Source organism: Tympanuchus pallidicinctus, unplaced genomic scaffold, assembly GCF_026119805.1.
Source record: "Tympanuchus pallidicinctus isolate F22 unplaced genomic scaffold, pur_lepc_1.0 scaffold7, whole genome shotgun sequence".
Classification (NCBI taxonomy): domain Eukaryota; kingdom Metazoa; phylum Chordata; class Aves; order Galliformes; family Phasianidae; genus Tympanuchus; species Tympanuchus pallidicinctus.
The window spans coordinates 6,124,016-6,140,924 of NW_026294791.1; the positions used below are offsets into that span (position 1 = coordinate 6,124,016).

The 16,909-nt window shown below is 48.9% G+C and overlaps 1 protein-coding gene across 1 annotated transcript; it reads left to right on the forward strand.

The window, feature by feature from the left end:
- The first annotated feature begins 1,150 nt into the window (after window positions 1-1,150).
- DMRTA2 (DMRT like family A2) lies at window positions 1,151-3,283 on the forward strand. The gene is made up of 2 exons (XM_052665976.1): window positions 1,151-1,643; window positions 1,762-3,283. Exons 1-2 carry the CDS (start codon window positions 1,151-1,153, stop codon window positions 2,628-2,630), a joined length of 1,362 nt encoding a protein of 453 aa, XP_052521936.1. The 3' UTR covers window positions 2,631-3,283.
- Window positions 3,284-16,909: the final 13,626 nt, after the last annotated feature.

The window sequence follows — 16,909 nt, forward strand, 5'->3', positions numbered from 1 at the left end:
GAACGGCATGGGGACGGCGGGGCAGTGAGGGATGCGGCACTGCGGGTCTGCGGGGGCTGCGGCATCCAGCTGCGGGGCGGGGGGTCGGGATGAAGGGGAGAGAGAAACAGAACGAAAGAACGAAAGGGAGAGAGAGAAGGGAAAAATAGAGAAAGAGCAAAAGGGAGAAAAGAGAGAGAAAGTGAGACAGAAAGAAGGGCGTCGGTAGATACCCTATCGACGGAAAGAGCTGTCGTTAGATTCTATTACAGAACAGGATCTCCAGGTGGAAGGGAGACCTCGGCCTGACTTGTCACTGTATTTCCCCCCCACCCTTATGACAAGCGACACTGAAAAAAATGTAAGAAGCCCAAGCAGTAGGCGAGGCGATTACATTTTCAACTGGATTAAAGGGGGAAAAAAATCGAACTCAGGTAGCAGCGATCGAGCACACTTTACACTCACGCACGCACACCCACCCACCCACCCACGCGCGCTCCGCGCTCCCCCCGGACCCTCCCGACTCTCCGCGGGCGCGGCGCGCTCTGGCAGCCGCCGGGCGGACGCGGCGGGCCCGTCGGGCGGCCAATCAGAGCGGCGCCTCCCGCCCCTGGCCAATAGCAGGCGCCACATTGTTGTCAAATGTTGCCTAATGGCAACGCGGGGCGCAACAATAGCGCGAGTGGCGGCGCGGCGGCGAACGCGGTCTCCCGCTCTCCCGGCAGATCCGGCCGTCAGGGCCGCACGCGCCGAGCGGTGCGAACGCGTCCTGAGCGGGGCCGAACAGAGCGGAGCCGGCCCGGCCCGGCCCGACCCGACCCGGGAAGGGGGTCCCGGCTCCGCCTTCCTCTGCCTGAGACGGGCCGGGGCTGCGGTCCGAGCCTGGCATGGTGCGGCGGCTCGTGGGGCGTTTTTGTTGTTTTTTCTTTTTTACCATTTTTTAAATTCCTGCTGGATTTTAGTCGGCGAGATCGCGTCGTTGGAGGTGCCGCCGTGCCGTGAGGGTGTCCGCAGCTAAAGCGGGGAGCGGGGAGCCGGGCGGGACCGCGGCGGGATGCGCTCGGGGCCGCCCCGCTGGGTGAGCGGGGGGCAGCGCTGAGCGGCCGGGGTCGGCGCGCCGAGGCCGTATCGGGCGGGCGCGCGGCGGGAGCCGCGGCCGGCGGGTGCCGGGATGGAGCTGCGTTCGGAGCTGCCCAGCGTCCCCGCCGCGCCCCCCCCGGTGCCCCCCAGTTCAGTGGCGGCGGCGGCGGCCGCGGCAGCGGCGACCCTGCCGGTGAGCGTGGCCGGGAGCCTGCTGCGGGCCCCGCCGCTGCTGCTGCGGGCGGCAGAGAAGTACCCGCGGACGCCGAAGTGCGCGCGGTGCCGCAACCACGGAGTGGTGTCGGCGCTGAAGGGCCACAAGCGGTACTGCCGCTGGAAGGACTGCATGTGCGCCAAGTGCACGCTGATCGCCGAGCGGCAGCGCGTCATGGCCGCCCAGGTGGCGCTGCGCAGGCAGCAGGCGCAAGAGGAGAACGAGGCCCGCGAGCTGCAGCTGCTCTACGGCACCGCCGAGGGCTTGGCCCTGGCGGCCGCCAACGGCATCATCCCTCCCCGGCCCGCCTACGAGGTCTTCGGCTCCGTCTGCGCCGGGGCCGGCGGCGAGGGAGGCGCCGGCGCCTCAGGTGAGGCCGCGCCGCGGGGGGACGGGGCCGCGGGCCGGGGGGCTTCGGGCCGGGCTCCGTCCCCCGGGCGGCCGCGCTGACGCGCTCTCTCCCTCCCTTCTCCCCCCGCGCCCCGCAGAGCCCAAGGTGCAGAAGTTCGAGCTGTTCCCCAAGACGCTGCTGCCCGGCCGCGCCGCAACCCCGCAGCAGGCGGGCGGGAAGCCGCCGTCCCCCGACGGGGAGTCCGCGCCCGGCACTTCTTCCCCGGACGGCCGCCACGGCTCGGGCTCGGAGAATGGCGACGGAGAGTCCTTCCTCAGCTCGCCCGTCTCCAAAGGGCCGAAGGAGGGCGAGGAGAGCCCGGGCTCCATCAGCCCACTGGGCTCGGACTCGGGCTCGGAGGCAGACAAGGACGAGCGGGACCCGTCGCCCTCGGCCGGCGGCCGGCAGCGGACTCCCATCGACATCCTGACGCGCGTCTTCCCGGCGCACAGGCGCGGCGTGCTGGAGCTGGTGCTGCAGGGCTGCGGCGGGGACGTGGTGCAGGCCATCGAGCAGATCCTCAACAACCGCGGCCCGGAGAAGGGCCCCGAGGAGAGCTGGGCTCGGGACGGCGCTCTGCAGGGTCTCCCGCCCGCTCCCACCGCTCACCACCGCCCGCTGATCGCCGGCGCCATGGCCCCCGCCATCGGCGCGCTGGGCAGCCGCTCCGCCTTCTCCCCGCTGCAGCCCAACGCCACGCACTTCGGGGCCGAAACCGGCGCCTATCCGCTGGGCGCGCCGCTGGGACTCAACCCGCTGCGCCTCGCCTACTCGGCTCACGGCCGCGGCCTCGCTTTCATGGCCCCGTACTCCACCGCCGGCCTCGTGCCCGCGCTCGGCTTCCGCCCGCCCGTGGACTACGCCTTCAGCGACCTCATGCGGGAGCGCTCCGCCGTGCACAAGGAGCAGGTGTACTCCGGGGGGCTCTACGGGCCCATGGTCAACAACAACCCCGAGAAGCAGTAGCGCGGCGCGAGGTGTGCGCGGGAGCGTCGGGGCGTGGGTCCCGCTGCGTGCTTATGGCCATAGGCACGGATATCTGCGGTGTGGGCGCCTGCTCCCCCCGCGCGTACGTATATATATGTATACTAGCAAGTGTATAATGTTATAAAATGGAAATCTAAGTTATTAATGTAACTCGTAGGTGAACTCGGTATTAACGTTAAGCTAAGGGTTAGGCAGCGCGTCGTAACGCTTCCCGGCGTAGAGGCGAAATCTGTCTCCGGACCAAAATACGCCGCCGCACCACCCTCCATCCTGCCCCGGAGCCGTGCGCACACGGAGCGGTGGTGGCTGCCCGTAGAGGCCGGTGGGTGATTGCCTCCTCCATATGTGATCTCAAGGACATTGCTTTCTTGTTCCGCTGTAGCGATTCTTGCTGTTCTAACAGGTAACTCTGTGTTTCCATTTCATAGAAATAAATGTTATTTTCTATTAAAAAAATCAAAGGTATAAGTGGAAGTGCTTTGTCAGACGGTGAGGGTGTGCTTTGGGGAATGCATGTGGCGAGCGCAGTATTTAAAGGAATTTGACATTTATACAAACGCGTTTAATTACGTTTTTCATCGTTAAAGCAGAAAGCTGTCGGAAAATGTACAAATAAAAGCTCAACGTGCAGGTGGGAGTGACTTCCTATCACCTGGCATTGTCAAAGGCGTTTGTTTCCAGTTCTGCTCTTATTCACACCCGCAGAAATAAAACCGGCAGTGCACATTCAGTCGGGACATTTCCCCGAATACCTGAACTATTTTGCCGATATTCTACTTTCATTTTTTTGTCATTTTCAGACGATCTGACATTGCCGAAGTGCCGTTACAACAGACGTGTGGATTTGCAGCGCACCTCCGGCCCCCGGCTGTGCGTGATTTAATTTTCTATTGTTTATTAACAATATTTTATTTTTTCTTGCAATAGCGTGCGGGTTGCTCTCCAGGACTCTCCTGCCCCACACGGCAGGGAGCGCCGGGCCCGTGACAACGATCCCTCCCGCAGGAGGAGTTCGGAGCCGGCGGAATTCAGGCTGTCAAAGCTCCTGAAGTCGATCGGTACGGAAGCCCCGTCCCGGCCGCGCTGTTGGCACTCTCCCTTGGCAAAGAGCTCCGCAATTACAGCTGCGCGATGACACGGAGGGGCGCAGGGGCGGCCCCGCTTATTGCGGAGAGCCCCGGGGTGATCGTGGGGGGGGGCGATGGGAAGGAACCCGGCCGGCCCCGTGCGCTGGGCGCGGTGTTCGCGTTCCTCCGAGCAGCCAATAGTGCGGATCGCTCCTCGGTAAACACTGCTGACCCCGGTCCGTCTCGGAGCGGCCAAATCAATATCGAGAGGGAAACTTTGCGGAGTGTCGTGTTCCAAGGGCGGGGGAAACTTAATATCACTACAATAAAACGGTTTAATAAAGAAGGGCTTTAATAGTGAGCTAATTTGATTGAGTTTCCTAATTCCACTTTAATTGGAAAAGGAGTTGTCTGTTTGGCTATAAAGCACCGGGGTTAAGTTAGACTGGAAAGAAAGAAGGAAAGAAAGAAAGAAGGAAAGAAAGAAAGAAAAAAAGATGGACTTTGAGCATCTGAATAAACTTTGCTTTTTTTTTTTTTTTGTGTCGGTCGGCTGACTTAGTGTAGGATGAGTTTCCTTGCTCAGCGCCATGAACGGGCCGCAAAGAGCCACGTTCAAGCCCTGCTGGGGGCTGGTGGTTTAACCCGGCTCTCAGAAAGGGCCGTGGCGGTGGCAGAGTGGGGCGTTACCAGAACTGCCGTGTCTTGGGCTCGAGTTCGTAGAGCCGGCAACTGGGGATCACAACCATTAATTCTTATACGGGGGGAGGAGGAGGAGGGGATGAGTCCCTATGGGTGTCACTCCCTGTGGGCAAAAATCCCACAACCTTGAGTTTGGAGATCCGCATAAGGAAGCCTCTGGCACCCATCAACTACTCAGCGCTCTTTCAGAGTGAAATAAAATGCCGTCACTTGAATAAAAATCCGCGGAATCGCCTATCAATTATTTGTGAGCCGGCGGCTGCTCGTAAACTTCGCTGTTAATTAAATCTTAATCCGGCGGTCTCAGGGACGGAGGCGGCTGTACATACAGCGAGACACGTTCCGCAGTTACATGAACTGCTGCAGTGTTTAATATGAATCAGCCCTAATCCACAGCATAATAAAGATCAAATTAGACTAACCATTTAGTAGCGAAATGACATTCCTTCACCTAAAATGAACCGCTCGGTGCCCGTTCGCGGCAGGTCGCCCATAGCAGCTCTGAGCCGCTGGGGCCATTCCTGTCCCACCCTGCGCCAAAGCCGCGTCCCCACGCAGGGGTAAAGAGGGCCGGGGATCGCTTCCCTCCGGCTCTGCCCGGCGCTCCGTCCGAGGCTCTGCGCAGCGCCCAGCTGGGCTGGGAGCGGCTCTCCCCGTCCCTTTATCCCGCTACCTCCGCGGGACGCGTCCCCTTCGTTTCCCCCAGCGGTGCGTCCCTGTCCCGGGCTGCTCCCGAGGTGGGAGCACGTAGCTCGGACCCGCGCCGCACACCGACTCGTCACGTTCCCCGGGAGAAGGGACACCTCTGCCTGTCCTTAAGTAGAGTGCACCACCTGTGCTGCCATAACATCCCCATAGCAACTGCAGCAATCACCCCCGTGCCAGAACAACGACGACCCGAAAGCATTTCCTATGTCTCCATGTGAACAGCAGGTGAGGAACCCGAGGAGGAGCAGCTCCGCGGCCCGAGGGCGGCCGCGGGGCTCCGTGCATCCCGGACGGCAGCGGCGCTACTGGAGCCCGGCGGCCGTTCCGCGGCTCGCTGCCGCTTTTAGTGTCCATGAAGACACATGAAGGACCATTGCGATGTCCAACTCATTTCATCTGGGTTCCACCAGAAATGCCAGCTCTTTTTTTTTTTGCAAAAAAACATTATTTTCTCGTTACTGTTCTTTCCCAGCATCCTTCCTCCCCCCTCCTATGCACCTTTCTAATAGAGGAAGAACGAAAACTCACTGCTGGGTCTGAGTTAGAAGAAAAGAGACACAAAACTCAAAATAAATTTATACATTGAACGAGCTTCTCATTCAGGGGAAAAAAAAAAAAAAAAAAAAAGAGAAAAAAAGAGAAAATGAATGCTGGCAGTCGTTTTCATCTAAAAGCTGTCCCATCAACCAGCTCCCTGCATTTCTGCCTAAGTAGGAAAGCCAAACTGAAGGAACTCTCTTGGCCTGAGGGCCAAGCGTGCTGCCGGGCACTGAACTGAAGGCACAGCTCGGCGCTGCATGGCTCAGCACTGCATATCAGGGCACTGCCCTGCATGGCACAATTCGGCTCGGCTCGGCACGGCACTACATGGGCACTGCGTGGCACTGCACTGCACGGCTCTGTATGGTACTGCGTGACACCGCATGGCACGGCACGGCTCGGCACTACGTTGGCACTGCATGGCTCTGCATGGTACCGCATGGCTCGGCGCGGCACACGACGCTTACAGGCAGGAGCAGCCCGTACCGACAACCGCGGCCGATCCCGCCGCGGCTCTGCCCGCTCCTCGAAGCTTCGGGATTTGTTGGGAATTACTGAGGGCGATGTCAGTACCGGGACCAGGCCGGGATGAGTGCGGGGCGGGGAAGAGTGCAGGTCCGCCCCAGGGAAGGTGCGAGGGGTTTAGCGGGGGGAGGTGGAGCTGCGTGGGGGAGTTGCTGTGCTGGTGGAAGGAGGAGAAAGGTAGAAAGTAGAAAGTAGCCAAAGGCCTTGCTTTGCACAACTCCTGTGCCGAGCAGTAACCGTGAGGCGAGTCCGAGAGCAGAATGGCAGCTCAGCGCCGGCAGGGAGTTGGGTTTATAAGAGCTAAGGGAGAGCTCAGTGCAGAGGGTGGGGGGCTGGGAAAGGCAAGGGTGAGGCTGCCAGAAAGAGCCCTGCCTGGAGGAGCCTTCAGAATTTGACTGCACGCAGTGCTAAGTGAGAGGAGGAAGACGCTCTCTGCAGTATTTTCTTTTTCAAGGAAATTTAGGAGTTCTTCATTTCAGTTATAATGGCAGATCGGGAGATTCAGCTACATGTGTGCTCACAGGGCAGGCTGAGCAAGAGGTCAGCAGTGTAATGGTGATGGGTGTTTTTACAGTGACTCACAGAGAGCTCATGTGGAAGCAAGTAAATGGGAGGGATGGAAATGCTTAGAGACAGGAAGGCATTACTAACAGCCCCAGCCACAGTGGGTTCTCTGCCGAGCATTTCTACCCATGGCAAAATGGGAGGCTTGCTCCGTCTTAATGTGATAGAGAGCTCCTGTTTGTCAGCAAGTCAGTTTGGAGGTGTTTTTCCTGTCTTATGTTCCCTCCTTTCTTTCATAACTGTTGTTTTGGACTTTGTCAATGTACTGTAAAGCTAGTAAGAATTATGTTAAGGGTTCTCTATGGTGATTATTATTATTTCTCAATACAAGAATGGATGAGAAATGACTGGGGGAGATACATCTTGACTAGTTGCAGAAAATGATGTAGAAATTCCCAGAAAACTGTCACCTAGACTCTCACTGTCCCTCGATAGCTGCAAATCTGCTATGTGTGTCTTTAGAAAGTAGCTGACTGTTGAAGTTGGCATATGTGATGGGTAGGATCTGCGCAGATGTGTGTGGGGTTGTGACAGCAGGGCAGATGCTTGGAGGGAAGAAGGAAATGGAAATAAACCAGCAACAGAGTAAATCTTTTGGTGAGGTCTGACGGGCAGATGGAAAGCATGAATTACAAAGGCTTTTAAAAAGATCTGTTTGGGGTTTATGTTTACAGAGAGATTTAACAAGACTGGCTGGCCTTCAAATGCAGAGGTCTACTAAAATCAGTTGTTTGGAAGTGCAGTGGGTTGCTCACTCTGACCCAGAATATAGAAGAGGTTCACAGAGATTCAACAAGGCATGAGCAAGGCTGGTGAGGCAGCACCCCTGTAAACCATTTGGCAGATTCTGAAAAGGGCTCAGAGGTCAGCGGGTTGTGGAGTGAGGGAAGGGAGGAGGCTGTGACCCCTACTGAAGGGAGCTGCACCTCGGGACCATGAGCTGCCAACCAAGAGCATCTAGGGCAGCAGGAGAAGAAGGCGCTGTCAGAACAAGCTTGGATTTGCGCAGCAGGGACTGACTTGCTGATGAAATGGCTTTATGGGGAACAAAGGTGTAAAAATGTTACCTTGCTTTCTTGTAAGTGGGATATAGGATATTGATTTCTTCTTATGGCTGGGGAAGTCCATGGTTTTCTTGGGGAGAACCGATGGATTTCCCCAGTTTTCTAAATCTCCCTCTTGAAAGGTTAGCCACAGCTATTTACAGCCAAATGAAAGGGGCTAACGCTGGAGATTATAATTTAAAGAGCTTTTGCTTTGCAAGGGAAGACTTGGATATCTCACACTGGTTATGAGAATTTAATTAAAGACCTGTTCAATAGGAGTAAATGGCAGGTGTTCATGCACACAGAAGATGGAATAAAACTGCAGTGCTCAGTTTAGTGCACGAGAATGAAGCTGCAAGATATGTCTGGCCCTTTCATGCCTAGAGGGATGAATTATAGTTAATTTTGCTCATGATTCCTTACTCCTTCATAGAAAAGATAACCCTAACACAGCGGGACCAGGAGTAAGAAAATACTCTAGTACATCTGGCAGGCAAACCTGGGACAGTCCTTCTACTCCCTCTCTAAAATCCACGGCCTTCTTCATGAAAGCTTTGCCTTAACCAGTGCAGCTCAGAGTTAACAAGGTCTCTTTACAAGTTATATCTCCTTGTGCAATGGGTGAAAAGGATCTCAAAACTGCAGCAGATTATCTTTCTGTCACCCCCCCCCCCCCCAGATTCACTGGAACATACTTTCGAGAATGAGGGTGAGAAATACAAGGCTTGCTGGATTTGGGAATTCATTCATTGTAAAGCTTCCAAGTGTCATCTCTTGTGCACCAGAGTAGCAGGTTAACTATAAATTACTGAGGTGGTATTGAAGTATCCACATCTTTGGCAGACTCTGGAGAAGCTGGCGAAGGCGTTATGCTGTGCTTCACCATTCTGAGTTGTTTCTCAAGTTTTACATTAAACTGTCTAAGGATTCTGAACTGTCCCAGTGGGAAATTATCCACTTAAGTTTATTAATATCTAGTCTTGGGACAGCGCCCAGCTGTTTTTTTTTAGTGCCTGGTGCTCTGGTCACTGAAAGAAAAGCTTGTTTTATCTTAATGTGGGGGGATATGTATATCTTTGATTTACAATGAGCTCAAATCCTGTGCAACGTGTGTTCACCAGCATGTTTGAAGAGCAGGGTTGTTTCTAACTGTGGAACAGAGCCGGCAGAATGAGGTACTCAGCTATCAAATACAAGGTGGTTCTGTTTAGCTGCAAGTCTGTGGTGATGAGGGCAATGAGCAATACTCGTGTACTAAAATCATGGCTGACCTGTAATCCTTATTTCCATGTTGTTTTATGAGTATTACTCTTCACTGAGTTAGTTGTGGTTAGGTGGGCTGAATTGAGCGAGATCAAATGATACGCCATAAACTGTAAAAAGCTAAGACTGGTGTGGTGGAGTCACTAGTAAAGCCTCTATTTCTCTTGGGTGCCCCAGCAGGGTAGATGCTGCATCTGACGGACGTGGAAGATACCAGGCAGAGGCTCTCTCATTAAGGAACTGCCTGCTGGAACTCCCTCTAGCCATCTGGCATCCAAAATGCAACAGAGAAAGGGATCCTGTTGGTGATTTCAGTAAATATTTTGCACAGAGCCATCTTTGTTGACTGTGTCTATTGCTTTGCAGATGTTTATGGCATCATGAATCTTTTTCCAGCCTTAACTGAAACTTATGCTTTACCAATACAAGAATTAACTTCATCATAGCAAAAATTGCTTTTTATCTCAAAGAGGACAATTTTTTAGATAGATCCTCAGATCATTTTGTCTCAAATATTTTATTTTTGCTTTCCAACTACTATTTTTGTTAAATTTCATTAAAAAATATTTGAACAGATGAAAAATTTCAATGTTATTTCTTTGGTTTCTGAGCATTGTTTTTTTTTTTTTTTAAATTAATAATAATATGTTGTGGTTACGTATATTAAATCTTTGGAAGGCCTTGTGAGCAATAAAAACAATTACAATATTATATTAGCGCAATGCCCGGATTGGCATTGATTAGGTTTTATTTTGATGCAAATGGCTGTGATTTAGTTTCTTTTCCTTCAGTTTAATTTTTGGTGCAGGTGGGGGTCTCACATGTTATGTTTACAGATTCTGGACTCACCTTTGTTTCTTCAAAAAAACCAAGCACTGAATATTGCCTTGAAGCAGGATGCAAAGCACAGAAGTGCTTCCTGTGGTAGCACTGTGCTGCTGGTGCTCGATGGGTGCGGGCTCCTATCTGCTCAGAGATTAATTAAATGAAGTGATTCTTGAAATAGACAGGACTGACATTTCATCTGAGTTTGGTACATTTAAAGTAAATCATGTTTATTTCTCATACCGAGTCCTTAGAAAGGTACAATTATCCCTTCTCTTTACAGGTCGGTTTGTTTAACTTTCTCTGGCTTATTCTCGTGGAATAAGAATGAGGTATTGCTGTTGCAGAGGAGCATTGGGACCTTGTAAATGAAGGAAGCTGTGAGGTTTGTAGTGAAAACTGCACGAGTCTCAGAAGAGTTGGTTTGTGTACTAAATTCTGCTGCTTATTTATCAACACTTCATGACCTTGAGCTACTCAAAACAATTTCTATTAAAAATAAATGTCAATTTTCATTTTTAACATGAGATGGATAGGGCTTGAATCGCAGACTTCTGTGTTACTTGAGTATTTATTTTTAATGAGGGTCCTAATTAATCGTGCAATCTCTATTACAGGAAAGCTCTCCTGGACTCTGTCTTCATTCATTAAAATGTGTCAAATTCCTCAGAGTTTAGAGCAGAGCTCTAACAACGGCAAAAGAGACCCTATGTCCTGACTATATACTAACATGTGCCAAAGAATAAGCTTGTTAATAAGTACTTGTTCAGTGAGAAAGTATAGCAACAAGGGGTTACATATTTCCTCACTTCCCACTACGTGAGCAGAGCCCCGACTTGGTTCAGGAAGCTATACTGTTGTGAGACTTGGAGAAGTAAAATACGTTCTGCTTCATAATAAGGAATTCCAGCTCTGTTTAATTAACACTTCTTAGTGTTAATTGTAACCCTTTGTTCCACATTTTTCAGGGACAGTATTTCCCAAGTACCGCTGATGAAATGTCAGGCAGGGGTAATAATTTTGTTTTTCTTGCTATTATAACATTGTGCCGTAGATATAGTTATATACAGAGATATGTGCCAATCAACCAACAGTGCAAATAAGATGAAGAAGAGCAAACCTTCTCCTTAGAGAGCTCCTTAGGCAGGCAATGATTTATGAGTTCTTCACCTAGAGAACTTGCATTGGAAATGGCTATTCCTACTGGCATTACCTTACTGAGGTTAAAAAGGATGCATAATTGTAGGTGGCTTGTTTTATTAAGTCAGTAGACTTAACAGGATGGAGTATGGAGTGGAGAACAAAAATAATAAAACTTTTTTTTTTTTTAAAACAATCCTACAGGCTTCTAACATTAATGCTACAGAAACACCATTTTGCAGGAAGGCATTTGATGAACAATAAAGTCATTCATGTTGATAGAAGCGGGGGAAATCCTGTTGGCTCTCCAACAAACCTACCTGTCTTGATTCTGAGGTCTGAAGGAATGAGAAAGTACTCAAAGGAAGTGGGAACATGAGACCTACTGTTAAAACATCGTTCCAGTGCTGGCAACGCTGTACAACTCTTTAAAAGACAAGAAAATAAGGATATGGGGCCATGGCTTAAGAAGGCCTTTTTCTTATGGAATAAGATAAAGGCGGAATTTAGTCTGCTGAGAATGTAGGAAAATCACTGTCTCAGCCGAGGAGACAAATACTGCTGTGATGACTCAGTGTTTTATAAGAGGATGACAGAGGAAAACCCCACTAAGGAGAAAAACAAAAGCAGCGATGAACAACCCCTGTGATGAAGCATGGAAAAAAAAACATAGTGGGGATGATTGCCAACTGTAAGATGCCAACATGGCGTCCAACAGTTTTAGTTGCATCCTGCACAATTAACAAGCATTTCAGCTTTTATAATTTTATAAAATTATCATCCCTCTACAACCTCGCTGCAGCCAAAGCCAGCATTTTGCTGCTGTGTGAGGGAAGGAGCAGCAGCTGCCTGACTCTGCTTTGGGCAGGGAGACCCCCCTCAGTGCCGCCCTGGTGATTGCACCTGCTGGGTGCACCTATTGATGAGGGCAGCTGTGGGTGTCCCAGCAATGCTACACTGCCTATTTCTCCACCCAGTGTTTCAGCCCCAGCTCCTAAAGCTGCCTCTGCACCCCCTGCCCAAGCTCTTGGTAGCTCTTGATGGCTGTGGCTGAGGTAGGGGGTTGGTTTGGCTTCCCGCCATTTCCTAATTGCAACAAAATGGCGGCAGGGCGCCCTGTGCTTCATCTACCTCAGCAGCTCCTGCCCCAGAGAGGAGCTTCCACCTGGGAAGTATTCTCCAGCCTTTGCAGTCTGGAAGACCCTATTCTTCGTTTTGTGAGTATTTGATTTATTTTCATGTGTATGTCTTGAGTTCTATCTTCTATTAAGCAACTTTTGTTAAGCACGGGTGTGATTTTCTTTTTCCTCAGTGTTGTAGAAGCACGCTGCAACTCATCAAACACAGAGGGGTGGTGGAAACAAGATAAGGCAGTCTTTTTATTTGAGATTTTGTGTTACTTCTGGCTTAAAAATATTTTAAAGCATCAGCAGACACACCTGCTGTATCTGAGATGAGACAGATCTGGTAGGTGGCACTGACTTTTGCCATGTGAAATTACATTACTGTTTTCTGTTTTCATTGTCGTGCTCTTCTGAGAAAAGTGTTGAAATCAGCGTGGGATATTACCTGTGTCTTTTTGCAGTGCATTTCTGACTTTGTCAGCAAGCAGCAGGTTGCACAGAGCCTTGCAGCCAGGCGCAAACAGCCCTGGCTGGGCTCAGTGGCACCCAGGGGTCCAGCAAATGTGTTCTCAAGAGATCAGTGAGAAAGTGGTGTTTTGTGAAGGCTGAGTTGTGTATGTTGGGAATATAATGACAGGGAGATGATTCTCCACGTCTACTTTGTCTACAGTTAGACTACTGTGTCCAGTTAAAAAAGGACAGGGATCTCCTAGAGAGAGTCCAGCAGAGGGCCACAGAGATGATAAGGGGACTGAAGCATCATCTTATGAGGAAAGGCTGTGTGACCTGGGTCTGTTCAGCCTGGGGAAAAGAATACTGAGAAGGGATCTGACAAATGTTTATAAATGTCTAAAGGGAGGTGGGAGGCACATGGATGAGGCCAGTTTCTTCTCAGTGGTGCGTGGCAATAGGACAAGAAGTAATGGCCTAAAACTTGAACATATTAACATGTGGAGGATCATTTTTGCAGTAAGGGTGACGGAGTATTGGAACAAGCTGCCCAGAGAGGTGGTGGAGTCTCCTTCTGTGGAGATATTCAAGACCCATCTGTGCGACCTATTGTAGGGCACTTGCTTTAGCAGGTGTGTTGGACTTGATGATCTCTTGAGGTCCCTTTCAACCCCTGCAATTCTGTAATACATATGAGAAATTGGAATGTGACGTTAAGATCAAAATCTATACCTGAACCAGCTCTATGTAATCTATACTTCAAAGGTAAGATAGAAAGTAAGGTAGTGGACCTGATAGCCAATTTTAAACTTGAAATACCAAAGGCAATGTGTTAGACATGAGCTTGTAAATTCCTAACAAATCTCTCTTTTTTTTTTTTTTTGGTCTAAGTGACTTTCATTCTGACTTCTTTCCTGTGTCTTTGAAGATTTCACAGTCTAGACAATGCAGGAGTGCTTCTTCTGTATGTCTTCAGGAATTCACCAAAACTCAGTGATAATAAGTTAGAATTTTTTTTTGTGTGTGTAAACATTGGTGAGGAAAAGCAGGTTGGGTGCTAACCCTGTGATTATGTTGCTTCTTTGTGTACACAGAAAGAACAATGTTTTAGTTATCAGTGCAGTAGAACTGCTAGTGAAGAGCAAAGTGATTTATAGTCAAGAAAAACACAACTGAGAAAAAGGAAAGGCTTTATTTTTTCTTTCTTTTCTTTTTTTTTTTTTTTTTTTTTTTTTTTTTTTCCTTCAAAGATCTCTTGGGATTTCATGTTATTTTTTACTGATAGTGAAAACTAAGAACCAAACAAAAAAGTCACTAGTCTCATTTTTCTTGCATCCTTCATGTAGTTCTTTCTTGATGACTACGCAGATTTATATGAATATAACCCAATGGGCTCCTTACCCTTCCAGAAATGCACCACAGAATATAAACAAGGAATTGCAGAAGGGATGTGCAATATGCGTATTGAATTTCATCTTATTAACTGGAGCTCTGTCAAAATGAAATCTGATGTATTTAAGAGGAATGATTTCTTACAAAGGAAAAAAGAACGATTTTGGCAGATCTCTTAATATGTGTCTCAGGGTTATCTACTAATAACTAGAAAAAAGCACGTGGGCCAAAAGAGTATAAAATGAAGTTACAAGCATACCTGGTTTCTATTAGTGATCTATCTTGGGGTAAGTAAAAATTAAGTCATCTTAAGATGTACCTTTTTTTTTTTCTCCTGTCTTTTATTACATCTCTGTTTAAAAATTCATTTTCTATATTACTTATTTATAAATATTTTTATTTATTTCTTTATGTATTTCAGAAGTAGGAAACTGCATTCCTAGAAAAATATTAAGGAAGAAGGGGAAAAAAAAATAAAGATTTCCTTCAGGTATGTCACAATTCTATAGGAAGGCAATCCAAAACCTCAGACCTTTTTGGGGAGTCTGGATATTTGTTTAGATCTTCCTTAATTTTTTTTTTTTTAACATTATAGTTGCTATCCAGTGCTATATATATATATATATATATATATATATTTTAAATACCATTGCTGTGAAAGGCCTCTAGCCATAAAGCTACATGTTAAGTTTTGTACTGAAAGTTTTTAATGAACAGCTCGTAATCTAGCTAAAATAAGGCATTTCTTCTTTGTCCTTCTGCAGCAATACTGTTTTCTCCTCCATGTGCTTTGTACTTTAATTGGCGTGTCGGTCTTTAACAGAATCTCTTCATCAACTCTTGTTCTGACTCCTAAAACTTCAGCCCTTCTCTCCAGGTTAGGTAGCAGATTCCTGGGATTGCACGTGATACAGTTTTCAAAGTGTCTTCTACCTAATTGCCATTACAATCCTTTTGAAAATCTCACCAGGCACTGTGTGTCTTCAGCCTGTTTTTTCCTTGCTGAGATTTAGTCACAGAGCAGTGGAGTAGGATGCTTGAAAGGGCTCAGGAAGCTGCCTCTGTCCTGAGAAAGGCTAAAAGAGTGATTAGGAGAATGCAGGAGATCAGTTTGTAGTACTGGTAGTTTACCCTAATCCTCTTTGTTTTAACAATCACGGCTAAAACCTTAAAGGTGCCATCCGTGCATGCTGAGCTCTTGTTCAAATGTCCATAGTGGAAGTGCAGAGGTTAAGAGGTGCCTCTCTTACAAGTAGATTCAGATGGTGGTGTTGTGGTTTGGGCATCTGGCCGAAACTCAGAAGGCTTTGGTTAAACTTCCTGCTCTGTCAAACAGTTCCCATGTGCACGAGAGAGGGGTCACCAGGGGGCTGGAGTGAATTCCTGCATCCTCAGCCCAAATTGTCACATACAGTAACTAGCTGGAGTTTGAAGGACAGAAACAAGACAAATTACTGCACCTGTGAGTACTGGACAAGGTGACTTGCTGAATATCTTCTACTACTAAAAGGATTTCTGTAAAATCTGACTCTTGAAGTCCTGGTAGTCCATGAGAATCTGTTTTCAAGTAAACTTTTAACCATCTGGTTGAGGAAGAAAACATGAAGTCACCAACCACAAAGGCTTGACAAAATTGAGGGAATGACATTGCTTTAAACGTCACGTTCTTCCTGGAAGTCCAAGACCAGATCTGACCTGTTATTAAAGAATCCAGGTTGGAAGCACCAGAAGTCAGGCTTTTGCCAGCTATCAGAAACTGACAGCAGGTAGTGTTTCACACTGACTTCCAGGATCCTTAGTCTTAAATTTAAATTATTTATGTGGTTAATAAATAATAAATGTAATAGTAATGATTAAGGCAGATGACTCCCTCTCCAGTTAAAATGGTCACAGGCAACTCAAAAATGTTTATGGTGCATATGTGCTGCTCTGCCCTTCTGAAGTTTGCGTGCATTGATTCCCTGACAATCCTGTTTAATGCTGTGGATATTTCACTTTTTTCTTAAAAGGTGCTTCACCATTTCTTGCCACACACCTGGCTGCAATAGCATGCTTGGTTCAGAGGAAAACAGCTCATCAGTGTACAGCATTTTGCTCTTCTGTGCAGTGAGGATCCAGAAGCCATAGTTTTCCTCCCTAAGAGCTATAGGAGCTGATGTGCCATTCCAAGCTGGCTTATGCACATTGCCTGCCCTGTGATAGATTTCTGGGACAGGCACAGTGTCCTAGGATGTTTTCCTTTCCCTTCTGAGTTGTCAGCCCCACTGTCTGTCCTGGTGGGAGTTGGCACAGCTCAGCAGGAGCGTGCAGAGAAGGGTAGTGCTGGCTTTGGGCAGGGTCCCTGCAGGGCTCTTCAAGAAGAGAGAAAATACTCCATCTCTTACCTCACCCTTCCTTCCCATCTCTGCCTTTCTGCTCACTTCCTCAATGAGGCTTTGTAAAGTCTACAGAGCACTTTTTTTGTCTTTCTTTTTCCACACGCTATTCCTCTTACCATTCCATCTGGTGTTTATTTTGCTGCGCTGCCTCTTGATTGCCCCATTTGAATATTGTAGGAGCCTTTCCCTGGCTGTTTTGACAAGCAGATGCTGTGTAGCAAAGGCCATGTAGATCTGCATGCTCTAAGCTACATTAACTTTCACTGTTACAAGACAGCTGAGATGTACTGGTCTTGTGGATAATGATATTTACTCAGAGACCCCAGACTGTCCTGGGATGTTGCTCTGTTGTAAAATACTATCCACATATTTGGTGGTAGGGAGGAGATAGATCCTGTGTGCTATCTTCTTCTGATGACCTGGGCTCACCCTGTACCTTTGCATTTCCAAACTTCAAGTCCCACTGGCTGTGGGAGGCATAAATAGTCACTGAGTTGGTCGCTCCTGACTTAATTGTGCAAGTGGGATCAAGCC

Coding starts and splice junctions, on each gene's coding strand:
- DMRTA2 (XM_052665976.1), top strand. CDS start 1,151: ATGGAGCTGCGTTCGGAGCTGCCCAGCGTCCCCGCCGCGCCCCCCCCG. Junction 1,644..1,761: donor GGGAGGCGCCGGCGCCTCAG/GTGAGGCCGCGC, acceptor CGCGCCCCGCAG/AGCCCAAGGTGCAGAAGTTC.